This window comes from Thamnophis sirtalis, unplaced genomic scaffold (genome assembly GCF_051295495.1).
Source record: "Thamnophis sirtalis isolate CommonGarterSnake01/CBP01778 unplaced genomic scaffold, rThaSir2_p1.2 scaffold_4, whole genome shotgun sequence".
Taxonomy (NCBI): Eukaryota; Metazoa; Chordata; class Lepidosauria; order Squamata; family Natricidae; genus Thamnophis; species Thamnophis sirtalis.
Window position 1 is genome coordinate 51,691,162 of NW_028261384.1, and position 22,389 is coordinate 51,713,550.

Here is a 22,389-nt window from a genome sequence, read left to right on the forward strand (position 1 = left end):
TCCTCATCAGTTTGTGTTTTTGTCTGTTTTCTTTGTGGATGTTTGGTGGTGATATTCTGTGTGGCTCTTGTGAGTGTGGGCCTGGTGTCATTCATCATGTTCGGGACTCGTTTATCAATAAGGGCAGGCTTCCAAAAGGCTGGCAGGCGGGAGGTATCGTCCCGCCTGTTCATGCTGTTTGGGCATTTTTCTATTTCAGACACTCATCTCCAGAACAAAACGCCTAGCTGATGAACAACACCTAAAAACCGAACTACACACTCTCACTAACGTACTGACATCCAATGGATCCAAAGAAATAAGATCACCAACCTAATCCAAAAAGAAACCCCCACTAAAGTCCAGGACAGAGAACAAGAAAACGGAAAAGCCCTCCTCCCATACATAAAAGGCACCACAGACAGAATCAGCAAAATCCTCCGCAAACACAACATCAAGACAGCATTCTGCACAGACCGAAAAATATCCACCATCCTAAGAAACCCCAAAGACAAAATTGAGTTAGAAAATCAAGGAGTATATGAAATCCCATGCACCACCTGCCCCACCACATACATCGGACAAACCAACAGAAGAATAAGTGCACGCAATGAAGAACACAAAAACGCAATCAGAAAAGAGGAACCAACTTCTTCCCTGGTCCAACACCTTAAAGCCACAGGACATAAAATTGATTTTAATAAGATTAGAACTATCGCCAAGGCTGAACATTTCAACCATAACCAGAATAACCAGAGAAGCAATTGAAATAGAAAAACGCCCACACAGCATGAACAGGCGGGACGATACCTCCCGCCTGCCAGCCTTTTGGAAGCCTGCCCTTATTGATAAACGAGTCCCGAACATGATGAATGACACCAGGCCCACACTCAGAAGAGCCACACAGAATATCACCACCAAACATCCACAAAGAAAACAGACAAAAACACAAACTGATGAGGAGGCACGACCCAGAACCAGAAGCCAGACTGCAAATGCACAATTAGCCTCTTTAAAACCCCTCCTACACTTACATGAAACACAACCCCCCAAACAATCAGAACAGAACACACCTCCACCCAATCAGGACACAGCCAAGCCCCCACCCAATCAGTTCAAACCCCCACTGGCAGTTAAAAGGAAGAAACAGCCGAGATCTCACATTACTCCTGGAAACACCAAGCCTGAAGTAGCCTGAAGATGATGAATGAGACTTCGTCGAAACGTCGCCAAGACATCTCCAATTCTACGCGGGAGAAAACCTGAAAAACTAGAGACCTACATACTAATACCCGCGAAAACCTCAGAAAACATACACACACACACACACACACACACACACACACCTCTATAAATTAAGACTAAAGAGCGTAAGGAACTGGGTTCAAGAGAATCTTGTGGACTAATATTCATTTTTATTTACATATGTGAAGTGTTGCCTTGGAACCTCTCAAGTTATTAAATACAGACTAGGATGTGTGTTTTGAATAATACTTACTCTTCTTTTATTTTCAGTTTTTCTCTTGCTTGTTGATTTTTGTCCATGATAAACCACTGGAGAGTTACTAGATCACACACTACTGGGATGATGAAGTGACCAAGTTCATGAAGACTTGGTGCATATCTGTCACTGCATAAAGGAAAGAACAAACAAGTTGATGTTGCTATTTGTAGCCAAAATTATGTAACATTCATATCAAAAAGGCTTAATTAAAAATAAAATACGCTTTAGAATTTTTGGGAAATGTGCAATTATTTAACATAATACCACAATATAATCTCCACCCAATTAAATATATTAAGCAAGTTACACCTCTAGTACTTTAGCAGCTTTGATTTCATAATTAGCGGTCTTTTGTAATTATCCTTTAATCTTTCTGTCTTCCAAGTCACCTTTGCAGGCTAGAAGACTATAAAGTGGAGGATGTGTATTTTAGGACATGCAGAAAATTGTATGTTTTAGTAATTCTGTAACCCTAACAGAAAGAATGACCTTCTACTAGTTTATTTCTGGAATAAGAGAAAATAATTATACTAGGAAATTTTTATGGCTGATTTAAAGTTCTGTGATCCCTCAATGCCTCTGTGGAGAACATGTGGAATATAGAGAACTCAAGGAAAGGTTTTTGTATTGCTAGCTATTCCAGTCTATGGAATGTGGTTTGAAGAGTGTTGTACAAGAGAGAAGTAGGAAATACATTATTTTAAAATGATTTATAATAATTTTTATTTGTAGCATGTTTTTCCTTCATTTTAAGTGACTACTTTTTGATTGCTCTATTTTTAAGGAAAGATCTGAAGCAGGAAAGACTTTAATTAAAACAATTGTTCAATACATAAAATACTATGTTTTGAAATGATACTTTTTCAGAAGCTTTGCAATAGAAATCCTTATAAAGAAATCTGTAGCTTTATTTATTGGAGACTTTTTCTAAATTCAGTTACAATTGCAGACTTATTACCCAGTGATAAATGCACTTTACTGTAGTCGGATAAATGATCTAAACATAGAAAAGAACAGAAACACACGCATTTATTATTTAAAAAGCTTCAAGTTTCTAATATTCTGATGATATGTCCAAAACCAATTGAACCATAGTCACAGATATTCCATCCATAATAATAGTTTTGTGATACCCAAAAGGTTAATAATAATTTCCTAAAACTTAACATAACTAGAACTCTGCCAATTTTCAACACATTCATATCTTTCAAGATGTATCTTGTGGTATAGCCATGCCTTTAACATTATATGTCTCCAAACTTGTTAATAATATTAGTCTCTCTATTTGTCCTCAACTACAAAACTGCTTGCTAACATACATTTCTGTTCTGCAAAATCGGGATTTCTTTTTGAAAATGAAAAAGTTGGCTAAATTAATTTATGTGGATTATATGGTAAGTTTTAGAACTTCTTGCTATTTAAGTATTTTCCAAAATATAACACTTTAAAAATATTTTGATATGCTCATAGTCTTCTGAAGAGAGAACCAACATAAAGAATTAAAATGAAATAATATAATGGATATGGAAAATAAAGAAATAGAATATAGAAAATAAAGCAATGGAAACAGATGTAGTCAATTAGGTGAGAAATATGATATTCCAGATTATGACTGACCTTATTCATGAATTAAAAAGCTTTACATAAGTTTTAGGTAAAATGGGAATAACAGCAAAGGTCTGCTGTTATTTGAAATGAATGCAAAATATCTAAGTTAGATTAGCACAGAACTGAAGTAATAATAATAGTATGTACATGCATGCAGGTATATATTGTTTGTGTGACAGAAAGTGAGTGAGAGAGAAAGAGAGAGAAAGAAAATTAGGAAAGAAATTTCCTTCCAATTATAGCTATAGCATTTCACATGAAATATTCTAATAGATGGCGCAGGAATATTTTCCAGTGGAGCTATGTCATGATTAGGCTGCCATTTAAAGAGGGTGAAAGATATGATAGTAACCAACCTTGTCTTGATTCAAAGTTTGTACTAATGTTAAGTTCTGAAGCTTCATTTTACTACAAATAGCTGCATCAAACGGAACAAAAACTTCTGCTGCTTATGTAAAATGATATGTTGGGCAGATAAGAAAGAACAATTGGTTCAGTGATCGAAAGTTCTGTCTTCAATCAGAGAGATCTTTGTAATCAGACCACATCAGTAACCACAATCACAGCATGAAGGATGGATGACAAGCTCATGGGAGGCAAAGAAAGACTGCTCTGCAGCTGAAGACACTGAGTAATAATAGGAAAAGGACAGGTCTGGAAATTCTGGAAACACTTTGGAAGCAAGTAGTAAGGTTTGGATACAAAAACACCTACAAAAGTCAGAAATATTCATTTGTCAACACTTTAAAAAAAGTAAAGATAGTAAAGATAGTCCAAGCTTGAAAAACTGTTGTTACATAAAATATCAAGATATCGTGATAATTTCAATAAAAATATATTTTGCACAGGGAGTGGAATTACATACTGATGGTTGCTGCCTGAATTGTGTAGCATGATAGATCTATGATATGATGTCAGATTCAAGAAAAGGGTTTTGTTCAGTTAGGGAGCTAGTGAACGTGCTACTGTCAAAAGAAATGGCAAGAAATTCAAGAAAGTGATTTGGATTGAAATGGTTCCCCTTGTGCAAATGATCTGTTCATTGCCACTTTACAGAACTGGAGCAACAGAACTATAATGCATGCAGTCAATGAAAAGACGGTTTGGTATAGTGTTTAAAATGCTGGATTAGAATCTGAGAGATTATAGTACATTCTAATCCCATGTTAAGCATGTAAATTAGCTAGGTGACTTTGGCTATGCGTTTTTATCCCTGGTTACTAAGAGTCCCCAGAAATTATAGAAGTCATGTTCAAAAAAATTATCAAGGGAACTGCAGGGACTTGTCACCAAGAGTCAGGGAGCAACTATATCAATTGGTGTCTGGGGGGGGGGGGGGATGACTAAGCACAATTTTTAACACAATAAATTGGGGTAATCTCCTGAATGAAAACAGAACATTGTTATTGTGTTTTTCCCCTACATTATAATTCAGGGCCGGAAATAAATTAGAACACACTATCCCTAGAGCAGCCTGGGGAGTGGACCATTCTTAAAGCATGAGATTCAGCCCTTGCAGTAAATTAAGTGGCTTCCTGCATGGGTCTCCTTTTCTGCAACTATATCCAACAGCAGAAACTGAAATATCCTTATGTTCAAGTACCTTCTCCTCATTTCCTCACCCCCAGATGTGCTCTGATCTTAGTCAAAATAAGTATTGTAGAAAAACCAACTGACTACAAACATAACTATCATTAAAGATAAACCTAGGAAACAATATCTACTTCTTTAGATACACACCTTTCTAGAATCATTTGCAATCCACGCAGACTATTAGGGTGAAATGGAAGTCTCTTATTATGCACTTGATCATAAAAGTTGTCAAGAATAGAGTAATACTCTTCAATTGTCAACATTGGCTGAAGCTCTTCAACATAAGTTATTTGTATGCCTCCCAAAAGTTGGCTAATGCGCTCCTCTAGAAATAGCACTTTTTTTTGCAGTGTAGAGTAACTTGGTAACCTCTCAAAAATCTGCACAAAATGAAAGATTTTCTTAAAAGTTCATGACAGGATTAAACACTCCTCCAATTTTCCAAACTAAGCAGTTTTTAGAAAATAGGTTAGCATTAAATGTAATTTTTAAAAAGGTACACACCAGTTTTTAAATGTTACTATAATGAACATTGTTATATATTCAACACAATTTGCCCAGAATTTGTTGTACAATTTTCACTTCTACCAACTTGTTGAAAAAAGCTGGTGTAATTTTTCAAAAGAAATAATATACACAGGGGACACTGGTATTACTAAATACAATACTCTATTTGCTATTTTTGTACTTCTATTATTTGTGCCCTATATAATATTAATGTGCAGAAACATGAGAAGTCATACTTGCAATTAACTAAAGTGCTGATGCATATGTCAGCTTTCCTTTGAAGCAAGGGAAGAGTTCAAAAGCCAATTGGACAAAAGATGCATCCCAACATTGCCCTCTTTACCAGGGTTAAGAGACATATTGAAACTAACTTTAAACAAAAAAAAAACATATTAAATGGTAAATATAGACACTGATTTATCAAACTATATTAAGATTTCTACATAACATTTTTTTGCATCTACTTGGTCAGATTTTTCTTACTTTCTATAAATAAACCAATATTTCAGAGAGCATTCTCTGCAGAGAATGTCATTGGAATGGAACAGTTATCGTGTGAAATGGTTGTTTAGAGGTGAGATTATGTTTGAATGATTATTTGACTATGTGACTGTTTTTTATGTGTTACTGTGGTGGATAAACTTCAGGTAATAAATAAGTTAGATGACAGATACAGAGGGGGGAAAGGGGGGAAGGGAGGGGGACCCATATGCTGAGTACTAAAAGAAATCCTACTTTGGTCCAATGGTGATGAACGTCCATTGTTCCTAGCATAACATAGCCTGTTGCATTCATTCCTGAGCGGTCTGTAAATATCACTGTTTGTCCTGTTGGAAAGAGAAATCATAGTTCAGGGTGGATATGGGAATGGTCATTTCACAAAAAAAGGAACAAGTATGCTAGAAAATGAAACTTTCTTGAATACATGGAGATTTTTTCTTCAAAGTGGGTCGAATGTGTACAGCATATATAAATATAATATGGGCTGGTGGGAAGACAGAATAGTATTTCAATCCTCTTTCTCTGTGGAGCAGGAGCAAAAATATATTTTTTATTCTAGGAGATTCCATTGCTCCAAGAGTTAGGGTATTGAATTGAATGATTTTTTTTTTACTCTGTTGATTAACTAGAAGAAAACTAATTGACTCATGGTGTTCTCTGTCTATTTCCTAAGTCTGAAAGTTAACAGAAGAGAACAACAATTAACTGATTAGGAATTAGAAGTGGAAATAGAAAGTACAAATAGTGCCATGTGGAAGTGTTTTAAGTTAGACAAACAGGTTAAGATTATAGTAAGGAAAGGTAAATATACTTAGTTATTGGAATTCAAGATAAACTGCTGAGGAAAACTCTGCTTACAGGTGTAGAGAGAGATGGAGTTTCTTTAGGACAAATATATTGCTCTAATTTCTACTTTAAAAAAAAGTTTTACTAAGTCTGTGTTAATATGCTTTGTATTAGGCTTAATGTTCTGAATTCTTTTAGTTAATGAAATTACAACTAAAGAAAACTGCAATAGGAAAACGTACCTTTAGCATGCTTAGGTGCTTCTGGATTCTGGTGCACTAAGCGACTTAGGCTATGTAACTGGCTACATCGATGAGCAATACCCCAACTCCTCTGCCACCTAAAAAAACAATTCAAATTTTTATTTAGTTGAAAATTTTACAGCTATACATAATATTGATAGTTGATTGAAAAAACAGTATTTTAAATGTTTCTGCAATATAAATAATTCCAATTTCATACCATGCACTTTCTTTATCAGATTTAAATATTAAAGGGAAAGTTTAAACAATGAGAAAAAATAAGTCAAAATGATTGTTTAGGAAGTTTTCTTCTATTTAAATAGTAACAATGAATTAGACTATATCAGTAGTCTGCATCAGTATAGTTACTACTTATACTACTCCATTTCCATAAAAAATAAGCCCTATCCCAAAAATAAGCCCTAGCATGTTTTCTGCATGTGCACCCAATATAACCCCTACCCCTAAAATAAGCCCTACTTAAGCACCTGCACGGCTGCCCATTCCGTCTAGTTGCTCACAGTACCTACAGGAGGTGAACTGTGGCGAGGTGGGGGGGTAGAACTGCCACATACATACACCAGCTTACCTCAGGGACCCTGCAGCCAGGCCATCCACACTACAACTGCCTCACAGCAGCAGTACCAGCACCAGCAGCCATGTGCAGGAGGAGCCCATGTGGCAGCCAGCACATTCCAATTCCATCTCCTTGAGTATAGGGTCCCCACAGGGCTGTGTTTTGGGTCCACTACTATTCACCTTATAATCCACGACCGCTGTGCCAAATATGCTATGCATCACATGGTGAAGTATGCAGATGACACGGCAGTGGTGGGTCTTATCTGGGATGACAATGAAGATGCTTATAGAGAAGAGGTAAAGGCCTTGGTGCAATAAAAGTAACCTGGTTCTAAATGTTAATAAAACAAAGGAGATCATCATAGATTTTAGAAAGAGCCAGCATAGTCATACTCCACTCAGTATCAAGGATGCAGCTGTAGAAGTGGTCAACAGTATTAAGTATCTGGGGGTACAGATAACTATGTATGTATATAAGCATGTATCAGTGGTGGGTTGCTACCGGTGTTACTACTGGTTCGGTGAGTGTGCGCCTTGCGTACGCAATTGACCGAAAAATACTGAGAAAAAAAGGAAAAGAGCTGAGGAGCGGCAATTGAAGCTGCTGCCCCAGATTAGCTGGGCTTCAGAAGCTGAAATAAAGGTATGTATACCCCAGGTGCAGGTGGGTGGGTCCACTTTCAAGGGAACATAGAACAAAGGTTCGCTTTCTGTTTGAATGAAGCACTACTGTTCGGGAGAACCGGTCCAAACCGGTAGGAACCCACCACTGGTAGGTAGGTAGGTAGGTAGGTAGGTAGGTAGGTATGTATGTATGTGGGGTGAAATGCTACTGGTTCGGGCCGATTTGCCCGAACCAATAGTAAAAAAAGCTACTGTTTTAGGCGAACTGGTAGTCAGCTGAGTGACAATCAGCTGTGCTGTGCAATTTATATTCGCTAGAAAACAGGAAATCCTGCTTTCTAGCGAATCTATCGCACAGTACAGCTGCCCTCCCACCCCCGCTATTCTACTTACCTTTGTAGACTCAGAAAAGGCTTCTTAGTGCTCTGGTGCACATGTGCACGCAAAGTGAATCAGTAGCAGACTTCAGATCATTTCACCCCTGATATGTATGCATGTATTTTGTCATGTTTATGTAGTGTATATTGGAGGTGATGACCCATTACTATATGCAATGAAATTTCATTTTAATGTATGCCAATTACTGTACATTCAAAATTACAATAAAGTTATTCTAAGTTCTAAGACCACAATAATGGCTGTTAAAAACCTATAGCTTTATGGAAGAGTGCCCAAACTAAATTGGTCTGAGTCGTACTAAATGCTGGTTGGTTTGTGTAATTTCACAAAAGATAGAAGAAAGTTGTGTGGTAAGATTCAGAAAATGCTGTACAGAAGAAGATACACCATGGTTTGTTTTTTTTTACTCAATGCGATGGATTTCTCATAAATTAATGATGATTGATGGTAAGATGTTCTGCAATTGAGTTTTTTTTTAACCTTAATGAATTTTCTTAATAAATCCCTCAAAATACAAAACAGTTACATTATGTCTTTCAGCAAATCCTGTGAACTCACAGAAAAACTGGGTCACAGGCTAATTACAAATTACAAAAAAAATTGCATTTTTGAAATAATGTCCTTTAGAAATAATTGAATTGGTAGTTTATAGAGAAGAATATTCTTATGTTTTAATATTTTTACTAAAATATTAGATGTATAATTCATTTTTATGTAATACATAAAATTAAAATTAAATTAAATTAAAGAGAAACAAAATTATACTTAAAATACTTGGAGGACCATTATAAGCCTTACATAAAATGTAACCACTACTTTACAGAAAAACTGAGCAAGCAATTATTTCTTGGAAAAGCACTTGTAATACAAATGGGGCATTTTTTGAAAGTAAAAACTATTTTTCCCATACTTTATATATAATTATCTTCAACAGAGTACGTGTTTTAGCATAATTTAAAATGTATTTGCTAGGGCCCGTTTATTTTAGGTGTATTTTTCTATTTATCTTGAAACTTCTACAAAAAGTTTGTTTTTCTCCAAAAAGTTAATGTATTACCTAATATCAGAGAGCTGCAACTGCTGACACAGTTCGTTTTTCAAACGATCTAATTCTTTTCTGAGTGGTAAGCTGTCCTCCAGCTTCTTTGTGGCACTTTTTTCATTATTATCTAACCAGGAGCTACATGGGTAAGAGATGGTAAGAAACAGATACAGATTACCACTGCATTTAAAAATTAGCAGCACAATAGATAAGCAAAACATTATTGTTGGAGTCTGCTATTTTCTGTTAGAAAGTTAAAAATCATGAGAGAACAGGAGAATATCTAATGGCTATTAGCACTAACAATATATAACTAATATAAAGTTAAGACCCAATACAAAATCCATTTTATGTGTAATTTAAAATTACCTATAGTCTAATTTTATATAATATTGAATTGGAAGTAGGTTTTTTGAGCATACAAGTCAGCGACCCCCTGCCCTGACCCTCCAAGATTCTCTAGACCCACTGTAGGTGTAAATATGCCTTTAAGATTCTAATGCTCACTACACTTATTGCATATAGAGGGATTATATTTCTTTACAGAATTTTCTCATACAGACTCTTCTCTGTTCATGCGATGTTAAATGGAAACACATTCCTGTTCAATGAATATGTTTTTCAGAAATTTAAATCTAAAAAGCAAATACTTTCATTTCAATATTTGCGGTGAAAATTAGTGGATATAAAATATTTTATGCAGATGAACACATTTTCTAGAAATCTTGTAGTTTGCTGATATCAAGTTTAAAACATAAAAAGGATGTTGGTACTTACCTGATATACCTCTTCTAATAGTGTGGAGATAGTATCCAGACATGGGTTGACATTGTCCGCTCTCAGATTGGACTGAGTCTGATTATTAATATTTAAGACAAGCCCCTGTAGCTAGCCACACCTAGCTTTCAGTGAAGAAACACACAGACTCATGTGTCATCAATATAAACCAACACACTTTTATATACCAACAATGAACACTGCCTCGATGAACTATATTACACTAAATATCAAGTAACAGGAATACATAGGTATATGCAGCTATAACCTTCGGACCATCATGTTAAGGATCAATAACACCCCAGGGAGGGGCTGGATGCTATCTCCACAGTATTAGAAGAGGTGTATCAGGTTAAGTACCAATGCTCTTTCTCAATAGCTGTGGAGATAGCATCCAGACATGGGACATACCCAAGCTGTACTGTCCTTACAAGTGGAACAAAGACTGATCCAAAGTACCCTTTTCGGCATGAACTGCCTGCAAAACCCTGTGACCAAATGCCACTTCAGCAGATGCAGAATGTCCAACTTATAATTGGCTATGAAAGGAGAGGAAGATGCCCAGGTGGCCATCCAGCAGATCTCCTCTAGGGAGGCCTGCGTTGCCCAAGCAGCCATAGTGGCCGCACTTCTAGTAGAGTGGGCATTGATGCTCCTCGGGTCTGGTTCTTGTATAGAGTCGTATGCTCTGGTTATGTAGCTTCATAACCATCTGCCAATGGTTGAAGCTGAGACCTTCCTACCCATAGGGGTAGGCTGGAAGGAGAAAAAAAGTGTCTCCGACCTCCTAAAGGTAGAGGTGCGATTGATATAAATCTTCAGGGTAAACTTGTCCTGCCAGGATATCTATAGATGCCCCCAAATAGGAGAATCTTTGTGGTGGGTTTTAAATGGCTCTTATGCCTATTAATGGAGAACCTGTAGGATTGAAGAACCTGTATTGTGATGGCTAGGTCCTCCCTAGCCCTGGTCCAGGAAGCCAATTGTACCAAGATGTCATCGAGGTAACGTACCCATACGAGAATTGTCTGCAGATGTGCTGCCAATGCTGCCAATACCTTGGTAAATGCCCGGGGGGCAGAAAAGAGATCAATGGATAACACCCGATTTTGGTAGTGATAGTTCCCATAGCAGAATTTCAAAAACTGCCGATGGTCACGTAGGATAGGAATATGCAAGTATGCCTCCGTCAAGCCAATGGACGTGAAGAAGTCATTTTCCTGCACTCCGGCCAAGATAGATTGCAAGGAGTGCAGTTTGAACCTTCTATATTTCAGGTGACAGTTGAGCCATTTTAGGTCCAGAATCACTCTCCACCCCCACCCCCACCCCTACTCTGAGGCTTTAGGGATAACAAATAAAATAGAATAGAAGCCCTGATGAAGTTAATCACCTGGCACCTTCTGGATAGCTTTGATGTGCAAAAGGTGTTGGATTGCAGACCGCATCAGAAACTGTCTGTCAGGGTTACGAGACACTGGACAACGGATGAAGAACCGTCGAAGGGTGGAGATAAATTCTAAGGCCAGGCCTGCCTTGACAGTGTTTATAATCCAAGTATCGGAAGTGGTCACTCCGACTGATCGGAGAAGTGTGCCAAATGCCTCCCAATAGAAAACTGATCCCTGGGTTGATTAGAGTCTGCGGTAATAGCGCCTCCCTCCACACTGAAAGGGACATTTTAACTGATTGCCCTTCTGGGGTCTGTGATACTGCTGTCTTTGCCTCTGACCATAACCACCCTGGTCATAGCTTCCCTGGGACCTGAGCCCCAGGTTGGTGTACTCCAAAGTACGAAGGGAATTGCCATAATCATGGGCCTGAAATGGCTGCCTTTTCATATAAGGAGCCGGGCGGGAAAACCCCTTTCTGGAGGCTGATGGTAAGATCTTACATTTGTCTTTGTTCTCAATAAGTAAGGGGTTAAGGGCCTCCCCAAATAGGGAACCCCCTTTGTAGGGCTCAGATGCCAGACGCCACTTGTGTCGCATATCTGCTTGCCATTGTCGCAGCCAAAGCAAACGGTAAGAGGCTATCAAAGATGCCATTGCTCAGGACACGAATCTGGTGGCATGAAGAGTAGCATCCGAAGAAAACTGGACTGATGCGACGATCTTGTTAAGATTTTGATGGGCTCTGGCATCAGTCACCAAAATTCTCTCTTGCAATTGCTGCAGCCAGAAGAGGCTTGACCTGGAAAAAAACGAAGCCACAGTAGACACTCGAACTGCCCATGCAGCCATCTGGTGTCCCCATTGTAGGGTTAGGTCAGCCCTCTTGTCCTCAGGTTTGGGGACCTCCTCCTGCAAGCCTGGCATGGTGGTGTTCATATATAGTGCCGATTTCAGGGCATCTATGGTGGGCGACTGCAGCAGTTTATCAAGGTCCTCCGCCATGTTGTAGAAACGTTTGTCAGTGGAGGAAGGAGCTGGACCAGCTGTTGGGGTAGACTACTGATGCTGCACTACATCCACAAACAGCTGAGGAGCCGGGATGACCTCTGCCTCCTCTTTCCGTTCAGTAAAAATGCAGTGGATGTCAAGGCCTGTGGTGCTGCCACCTGCCCTCCAAGGTCAGCTGCCGTCTTCACCTTGCATAGCTGGAAAGAGGGTTGGAAGAAAGAGGCCAGCAGAGATAGGTGTTTCCGGGACCAAAGTGTTATCACCTGATAGATTAGCTTCCCTGATTTCCCCTTCTTTGGACACAGGTGATTGACTGCATGGAGGCTGGTCAAGGGATTGGCCCTTTATCTCAGGAAGGTCAGGTTGCTGTACTAGGGGAGCTATAGGGGCCCTCGCTGGTTTCTTTGTGGCTCGTCTTTGCATACCAGCAGCTATGCCCTGCTTGATGGCCTCAGCAATTATATTTTGCAAATTAGGCATGACAACAGAGGCCAACTGTAAGTCAGGCTGGAGCCCTGCAGCAGCAGGTGTGAAAGAAGCTTCCAGACCTCTGCCTTGACCCACTGTGAAGCTTAAACTGTGAAGGTCAGGTAAAGGCCTGAAGTGTTGATAGGCAACATAGGACTGAAGGGGCCTGGTTCATTACCCAGTCTCAATGGGGACAGGCGTAGAGACTGGCTGTCCAAGGACTGGGCTCGGTCACTTTGGAGGATGAGGAATGTGACCCCTGTATCCCTGACTTGTCCTTATGTCTGGACAACTTAGCGGTTGATTTTGCAGACTTTTTTACCTGGCAGATTTGTCTAATTTCTTATGGCCCTTCGTCCCCTCTCCTCTTTGAGAGGTAAATGACAAGGGTGGTGATACAGGAGATGGTGCTACAGCCAGTAAACTTGTGCCTGACACCTGGCCTTCTCTGTGAGACTTAGGACTGCACCACCTTGGGACGTGGCGCACACAAAATAGCGTTTGCGCCTTCCTCACAGGGCTTACTGGCGCAAAAAATGGCAGTTCACACTTTTTTTCTTTTTAGCGAGCTACCGATGTTGCGCTCCTGGAGCTACAAGTGTGGCGCAATCAACAGGAGAGCTCTGCCTTTGATCGGGAGATTAAGCCTGATCATGCAGCAAACTGCTCCCGCGTTCTCCCTGCTGCTGCGAGCTTCCGCGAGGATGAAAGGAGCCGCATCGCTATCACCTCAGTGATGCTTCTGTCAGGCGGTGATTTACTCTGCCAGCACCCTGGCTGTGAAACGGGGATAGGCAAATCTCTGGACTGAAGACAAGGTAAAATACAACCTCTTGCAGCTTCCTTGCCTTGCTACAATGATGGTGGTTTGTAGCTGAGCCAAATTGCACTCCCTGCTCCCAGGCTACCAACAATGAGCGCTAAGTTCTCTTCCACCCTTTGCCAGCCATTTGATAGTCTTTAATCAGGGGAGAGCCAGTGGGCACAAGGCCCCTTAGGCCCCAGCTGATGTGGCCCCTTGTACTGGCTTTTAGCGGCAGATGGACACTCAGGAGGAATATATAAAGTACTCACAGATATATATTTTGATGAAAAGTCTAAGTTTTACAGTAATAGTAGTAGTACACCAATTATACAAAGGAAAAGCTTGATGACACGTCCTGTGCTTTTGGAGTGGATTGAGTCGACAGGGGCATATCTTAAATATTAATAATCAGACTCAGTCCAATCCAAGAGTGGACAATGTCAACCCATGTCTGGATGCTATCTCCACAATTATTGAGAAGTGCATGGTCAAAGAAAGACAATGGGCTCATTGGCTGGGAAAGATCTCTGCCTCAAACAGAATAGTTTGTAAAGAAGTCAACTGAGCATATTTTTACATAACTACCTCAGGGTGGTTTCCATCCTCTGGGCTTGCTCCAGTTCTTCCTCAGGATCCTTGAATCCAGTAAAAGAATAGTATGTCTTGTCCCATTTAATAGGCCTGTGAAACATTCTTTTGGTTTCCTGAGTATTTACACTGCCGTTCAAGCTTTGGACATGATCCGTAGATAAACTGCAGGAGTTCAAGATATCTAATACTGTGCTTAACAAGTCTCTGGTATGCAAAGTAAAACTCACTGCTCGAAATCCTATGAAATGCACAGAACAAGGCTGTATTTAAGTAAATGCATTTATATTGTTTCTATACTTGCTTTAAAAGACAATGCAAATCAGAGTTGAAGATTAAACTTTTATTGTTAGTTAATCATAATGCTAAGTCTGAGATTGTTATAAAGATCTGATTTCTATTGAGAATACTTGATACAAGTTCTGCTGCATGAATTCAGCAGAATTTGTACCAAGATTGATAGCAATAGATTTTCCTATAAAGAGCTTTACTAATCTTATTGATTATCACTGTATTTGGTCAGACATTTGATCTGCAAGAGCTTGATAAAAATATAAAATTGGATACTATTTTATATAAACCATACAGTACAATCAGAGTGTGCCAACAAACATTCTAAATAAAAAAGCTACTGTCTGTATACAATTACACTGACATTTCAAAATAATTTTCCATTTCAAAATAATTTATCCATTACTATATTTTACAATCTTTTGTAATTTCTAGTCTGTTAAATGGTATACAAATGGAATAAAACAAATGAACAAACTAGACATTATTCATTTACAGCAATCTCACCAACCTGGTGTATTCCAGTTATATTAAGCTGAAACATCCAGCATGAAGGACACCAGATTGGAGAAGAATATCCTAATTTTTCCACCCTGGAGATGATTTTAAATTATGCAATTATTTCCACAATAACATTATTGGAGATTTTTTTCCCTCTTTAATCATGTCTGATTCTTAGATACAATCTGCATAAATCCTTGCCCTGCAACTTTCCTGGCCAAGTTTTTATTGTCCCTTCCTAGAATTTAGAAAAAGTAACTAGTCCAAAGTTATCCATCTTGCTTTGTGACAAAGGTGGAACTCATGGTCTCCCAGTTTCTAGTGTGATGCCTTGACCACTATATCAAACTGCCCCTCATAAGGAAAATATTAATAACAGAAAAAAGCTAAGCCCCAATCTACCATTTGAAAATGCAAAATTGCATGTAAATTTTAGTTTAAAATGAATATCCTACCACTAAATCAGGCAAGATATTATGCAGTTTTAGATAGTCCTCAATTTACATTCATAATTGAACCAGAATTTCTATCATTAAGCAAACTGCATAGTTTAGCAATGGCAATACACGCGAGCCTGTTTGACATCATCAACTGAATCCCAAAGTGGTTAAGAAAGGCAAGAAAGGGATGTGGAGGTGGTCAGGAAGGGTGCATGTAGCTGCATGAGAAGTGCCATGCAGATCAGTGAGGGTGTCTAGGGATGCGTAAAGAGGTAATTCAAAAGTTAGGGGGTGCATAAAATAGACACTAAGCAGGTCAGGTATAGTATGCAGGGGTTCATGAGAGCCCTGCATGTGTTTAAGAAGGGTGTATGGTGCCACCCTAGCAACTTGCAACTTTCCCTGTTGGCTTCCCCATTATCTTTCTGGGGAAAACAGCAGAGAAGATGACAAATTGCAATCATGTGATTGCAGATGCTTGGCAACTGGTCATATATACAAATGGGTATCCAAATGCCCAGACTGAAATCATATGATCATGGTGGTCCAAGTGCTTAGACAGGTATATTTCTAAGAACCAACTGTAACCATTGTACATTCAGCACCATTGTAACTTCTAACAATCATTGGATAAATATAACTCAAGAACTATCAGTACATGTTGCATTTATATATTGACAAAAGGAATAGTAAAGTCACTATGGATGCAGAAGGAAATCTTTAAGAAGATATATTGAAGATTTCCTGGCACATAATTTAAAAAAAAAAATCAAACACAAGAGGAATGTCAGTTATCCATAATCTGTCAGTGATTTAGTAAAATTCCAAATGTTAAAAATACCTGCAGCACCAAATGATTCTTGGACACTGGAAGGGCTTTGTTCTCTCTCTCGTACATAAAAAGTGAGTCGAGTTGGTTTAAATGACCTGAAGCCTGGTTTCTGGAGATTCTCCAAATACCCATTTAATCTTTTCAGAGAATTTTCATTGATTTCCTGAAAATAACAAAATACTCAAATGCAGACACAGATTACCTTAAAGCAGATACATTAGAAATAGATTACAACCATCTTGCTTAATAAAATATATTCCAGATGATCAAATATTTTTCTTTAACTGGATTTTTTCAGTTACACTGAAAGATTATATGGCGTGTTGTTTAGAATATTTCTATTAAAAGGTAACATATTATGATTGCTTCAATGATAAATGAAGAAAATCACCTGTGTCATTTTCTTTGCCAAAGAATCCCAGCAATCACTCAATTAATGAAACATTGCTTACAGATTTTTTACATTTTTATTTTAGTAGAATTATATCCCAATATCAAAACAACTTACCTTATGTGTGGCCAGAATCTGAAAATAACATTTAACACAGCAGAGTACATAAGCAAAATGGTTCCGTTGAGATCAGCATATGTGGGACTAATTGGAGTAGATTGTAGGGGTGATACCGAAATGTAATTTTATAATATTTTATTTATCTATATATTACATTATTTTATTTCATTCCAATTTCATTTTAAGCTGTATTTTATTCCAATTTCATTTTAAATTGTATTCTATTTCAATTTCATTTTAAATTTTATTTTTATCCAATTCCATTTTAAATTGTTTTTATCAGATTTTAGTAACAATTTGTGTCTGGAACTCTGCACTTTGATATGGTTAATCAATAAAGTCAACTAACTAACTTGAATTATATGCTAACTCCAATCTATGAGAAGAATGTATACCTAAATAAATATACAGAATTCGAACAACATATATCTAACAAAAACCATGCAGCTATCATGTGTCTGGGCAGCACAAATCAAATAAAGAAGTTATCCAAATTGCCAAAAAAAACAAACAACAAATGATGTAATTTCCATTTTCCAGTCTGCCCAAAAAATACATCAAGTTTTGATGACTTTTCTAAATCTAAGAAGGTTTGGATTAGCCAAATTCCAGGTGAACATTGTTTTATAGAAGGCTCCAGTTAACTGCATAAATTTTAATTTCTTTATTATAAGTAAGCAATGTTTTTCGGATATTCAAGTTCTTTCTGAGTGTGTGCTCTTTGTATTTTCAGGGCCACTGTCTTTTTCCTAAGGCTGAGAGGAAGTGACTGACTCAATCTAACGCATCTCACTTCATGCATAAATCAGGATCAGAACTCACGGTATTCCAGTTTCTCACAATTTTTAGCCTGATACATTCATTTTTACACTAGTCTGATTTATCCAATCTGTTTTATCTATAAATACATATATATGTTCCGAAAACATGATTAAAAGAATAATCTTTATCTCTTACAAAAGGACGTCTCTTTTAAATAGATAGGCCATAGTTTAATAGTAAACAATTTGCACATGTTTTGTGTGTGGAAAATACTACATTACAATATCGATTTCAGATTAACAATCTATTAGTTGAGCACAGACTTCAGTTAACCTAGAAGTAGTAAATAGTGCAGTCTTAGGTATGTTCAAAATTCAGATTTGTTTAAATACATAGAATTCTATCTCAAAAAATAGAAGTATTTTACCCTTTCTCTGGGATGCTGACCAAAAAAATCTGGATGTACTGCAAAATAGAATGGTCGCAGAGCATTTATAGCATCAGCCCCAGATAATGCTCTTGCCTGCAATTGTAGTTTCTTGAAATATAACCTTAAACAAACAATCAAGCATTGTTAGCCAACCAAACAGAACACCAAAAGCTTTGCTCAGGGTAATGACATGTTACATGAAGGATGGATAAGTCAATAAAATTAGATTTGATTTTTCTAGGTTACAACAGCATAGAAAAAAGTGATTTATAACTATTTTTCATACTTATGAAAGTTTCAATATCCTCACAGTTACATAATCAAAATTCGGATGCTAGGCAGCCAGTTCTTATTTATGACAGTTGCAGTTGCTGTGATCGTGTGATCATCTTTTGCAACATTTTAAAAAACAAAGTCAATTTAGAAGCCAGTTTCATTTAACATGCTTGTTACTAAATTAATAAGTGCAGTGATTCAATTATCTTGCTTAGCAGTGGAAATTTTGGCCTCAATTGTGGTCATAAGTCAAGGAGTACCTATATTTTCTGTCAAAAAGTACTTGCCTAATATTAAAAAAATATAATTTATAAGATTAAATTATTGAACCAAGTTAAGAATTCTAACTCAATTCACTCTTTATTCAAAGGAATATAACCCTTTAAAATGGTATGTTAAAAACTATAGAAAGAATCACTTTACCTCCTTACTGTCAACCAATGGCAAAACATCTTTGTTTAATCTGGATTCCAAACTGATTCTAAATATCTATAAACAAAGAAAAAATCATTAATATATATTTTCTAGTGTTACTTATATTTCAAGTTACAAAATTTAACTGAAAAATATTTGATATTACATTAAATTATTTTAAGTAATGGAAATTACTGTCTGCTTAACATTGTGGAACAAAAACTTGATAGCTTACAAATTGATGAAAAGAACATGTGTCCTCAAAACAATAAATCCCAATCATTCTGATACAAAAATATTAAACCTACTTCCCTTGGCATGCACTTCAAAGTTAAGATGAAATGGACCAGAAGGATAAAAGGTACTGAATCAAAATTATTGCTGATGAAAAATGTAAAGCTACTAAAAATTGAACTTGTCATTTTCTTTCAACAATACAGAAATTGTTAGCTAATGTCTTCTTTCAATATGTTTGATTTTCCAATCTAAATTATAGCACTGGGATTTTCTGAAAGCCTCCTATAGAAGGACTGATCAGATCTAAACATGTTTAATTTTTCAATAACAGCAAATGCTATCTAGGTGTTATTTTATTTAAATATATCTACCGATATAGTTACAATATTCATAAAGATTCTTAATTATTAACATTGTAAAAGTTTTTCAGAAGCTTATATAAGGCAATTAATTTCATGTACTTAAAAATGCAGGCAAAATACACTTATTATATAACAGAAAATGGTATACAAATAGACCCATTAAGCTGCATGCCATTCCAAAATCCATTTGTTTTAACTTCTTTGGGACTGCCTGCCTGGATCGGTATTTAACACATACACACACACACCGAAGGACAACTTGAATTCAAGACGTTCAAGGCCTACGCGAAGGACATCAGCGGAGAGAGTCGTACAACTATCCAGAAAAATGCCCAAAAGGTTTTGAAGCATGAAATTACTAAAGCACTGAAAGCAAACCCTTGTTCTTACAACCCAGTCATTAGGCGCTTGGGGTGTTACACCAACAGTTTCCCGTCACAGTAACCGCTCCGCCTGCTGCCGCTCCCCGCCTCAGCTGTTTCTTCAAGGAACAGGGATACCATGGCTTCAACACGGAAAAGCCCCAAGGTGCAGACAGCCTGATACAATCCCTTCACACGCCACCTCCTCCGCCCAAGAAGACCTTTTGAGGTGTAGGAAGGCGCTCCGCCCGCCAACGTATTTCTGCCACCCCCTCGACGTCACCACTGCCGCCCCTAAAGCCCTCCCCCTCCATCGCGTTTTGAAAGGCGGAGCGGCACCGCTCGCAATTCTGCGCCGTTGCTGTTTCAAGAGGCCGCGCCGCTTAGCAGACGAATTTAATTTAGGTCCCTTTATAATATCAGCTGAAAGTCTTCGATTCCTTTAATTGGAACTGGAATTCAGCTCCCCAACCTTGTCTTTATTTGAGGGCTTCGTGGAGCGCATGTACAAGGGCCAGCACTCAACCGGTGGCAGGCACATTCCCTGAAAGCGCTTATAAGTTCATTCATTCTAGACTTCAGAGTAAATATACCATAAGCGGGCGACCATCTGCTGCAGAAAGAATGAAATTCCTAAACAACTATTGGAGGTACTGCACAAACGTTAAGTCACTCAGTGCAGTTATCTTATTAAATCTCCAATTGACTGGCCAGTAGCAGCTATAGGGATCAGAATTCTAGTAACATTTATAAAGTGCATTTTATTTAAAGACATCAGGTTTCCTGAGCTGAAGTTCATTTTATCAAATGTGATGGAGAAAAGGCAGTTCGGGATGCGGTTGATGCCTTTTGATGAAACATGGTAATCTGAAACCTCTGATTTTTAGCCACTATAACACAGCTTTCCTAAATATCTATGGTGATACACAAACACAAGGTGGGTTTTTTTGCCCTCTCTCCTGCAACTTTTACTTCCCAGTTTAATCTATAATCTTGAGATTTCTTGATGGTGTTCTATCAAACGAGTAACAAGTCTGAACAATTGGTCAGCCAGGTGTTATGGTGACATCCAAACATATAATAGTAAATTTATTGTTCAATTAGTTAAGAATTAATTATATTGATTTTTTCCCAGAAATTGGACATCTTAGAAATGCTTTATGAGTTTTCAAAAAGTATAATCTAGATGCAAATGATGGAAGATCTTTGGAATTACATAGGAAAATAAGAGGAATTGAGAATGAATTTTTAGGTTGCCAATCATCTCAGTGATGGAGTTCATTAGAATAAATCACATTATAAACTATATAAAACATAGATCCAAAAGAAAAAGCCTGTACTACTAAAAGTTCTTAATTGAAATGTTTAATATTTAGATTTGCTTTACATCTCTTAAGAATTGTGTGTTAAAAGAATAATTATATAACTAACATATATCCAATAGTTGCCCATGCCTTCAAACCTCAAATTTGAAGAAGACAAGTTTGCACCAAAGCTTAATACAAAATGCTATGGCTTGGGTACCGATTCAAATTAGGGTTATGAGTGTGGTATAATCAGCTGGTGTTAATCCAAAAGTTATTTCAAGGCCTGAATATCTGAAGGACTATCTCTTCTTGAATATTCTTGCCTGAGGAATATTTAATTCCCTATATTACTCCCTACATGATAAAGACGTCACAAAAAACAAAAAACAAAAAATAAAGAGTGATAAGTCTTTAAAGGAGAACAGCAACTTTGAGATTAATGCATCAAATCACTTTACTCTGCTGCAAGATTTGGAAGAGATGAACATTGTCTGCTGCAAGATTTGGAAGAGATGAACCAAATGTCAATTTGCGAAGCATTCCTGACCTGTTCTCGAGTTGCCATAGACAGGGGGATGGGAAAACCAAGCCTCACAGTTGCATTGAGGAATTTGCATTTCAAGCAAAACAAAGCACATTTCAGCAGCAGCATCAAAATCATCTCTAGGTAGACCCATAATGGCTGGAGGGAGTGACTTCTACAACCCACTTTGCTTTGTTGGGGAATGTGACTGATGACACACCTTGGGGAGAAGGGGAAACATAGTCAGAGGTGGGGCGTGAATTACCATGCTTTTTGGACTATAAGATGCACCTTTTCCTTCCAAAATGGATGCACAGAGGGTTTGGGAGGCCTGTAGAGAGCTCCCGGGACCCCGGGAGGGCAAAAATGAGTGAAAAGGGGTCCATTTTTCACAAAAATTGGGTGGTTTTGCCCTCCCAAGTCCCCAGGAACACTCTGCAGACCTTTCAAACTCTGTGCATGTCCCGTTTTTTTGTGAAAAATGGGCATGTTTTCACAAAAAAACGGGCCGGTTTTTGCTTGTTTTTGCCCTCTCCAATTCCCAGGAGCTCTCTACAGGCCTCCCAAACCCTCTGCATGCCCCATTTATCACAAAAATGAGCAGAGGGTTTGGGAAATCCGCAGTGTGCTCCTAGGTGCTGGGGAGGGCAAAAACTTTCTTTAAAAATTTACCTCTTCAAAATCTTGGTGCATCTCAGGGACGTGCAGTCACTAGAGGCAGGGGAGGCAGGGCCTCA

At 37.9% G+C, this 22,389-nt stretch overlaps 1 protein-coding gene across 5 annotated transcripts in view; it reads right to left on the minus strand.

Moving 5' to 3' along the window:
- Positions 1-20,054, minus strand: part of TCAIM (T cell activation inhibitor, mitochondrial) — a 90,321-nt gene extending 70,267 nt beyond the window's left edge. The window contains exons 1-10 of one of the 5 annotated variants that reach the window (XM_087712901.1): positions 19,854-20,054; positions 18,871-18,936; positions 18,169-18,292; positions 16,478-16,631; positions 14,402-14,645; positions 9,380-9,502; positions 6,721-6,818; positions 5,927-6,018; positions 4,832-5,064; positions 1,478-1,609 (exon numbers count right to left, since the gene is read on the minus strand). In XM_087712901.1, coding sequence (XP_087569027.1) covers positions 1,478-1,609; positions 4,832-5,064; positions 5,927-6,018; positions 6,721-6,818; positions 9,380-9,502; positions 14,402-14,645; positions 16,478-16,631; positions 18,169-18,292; positions 18,871-18,899 — 1,229 coding nt within the window. In that variant the 5' untranslated portion in view covers positions 18,900-18,936; positions 19,854-20,054. Of the gene's footprint in view, positions 1-1,477; positions 1,610-4,831; positions 5,065-5,926; positions 6,019-6,720; positions 6,819-9,379; positions 9,503-14,401; positions 14,646-16,477; positions 16,632-18,168; positions 18,293-18,870 lie in introns of all 5 variants that reach the window. The other 4 variants (XM_014068759.2, XM_014068758.2, XR_015696369.1 and 1 more) reach the window with 4 other exon arrangements.
- Positions 20,055-22,389: the final 2,335 nt, after the last annotated feature.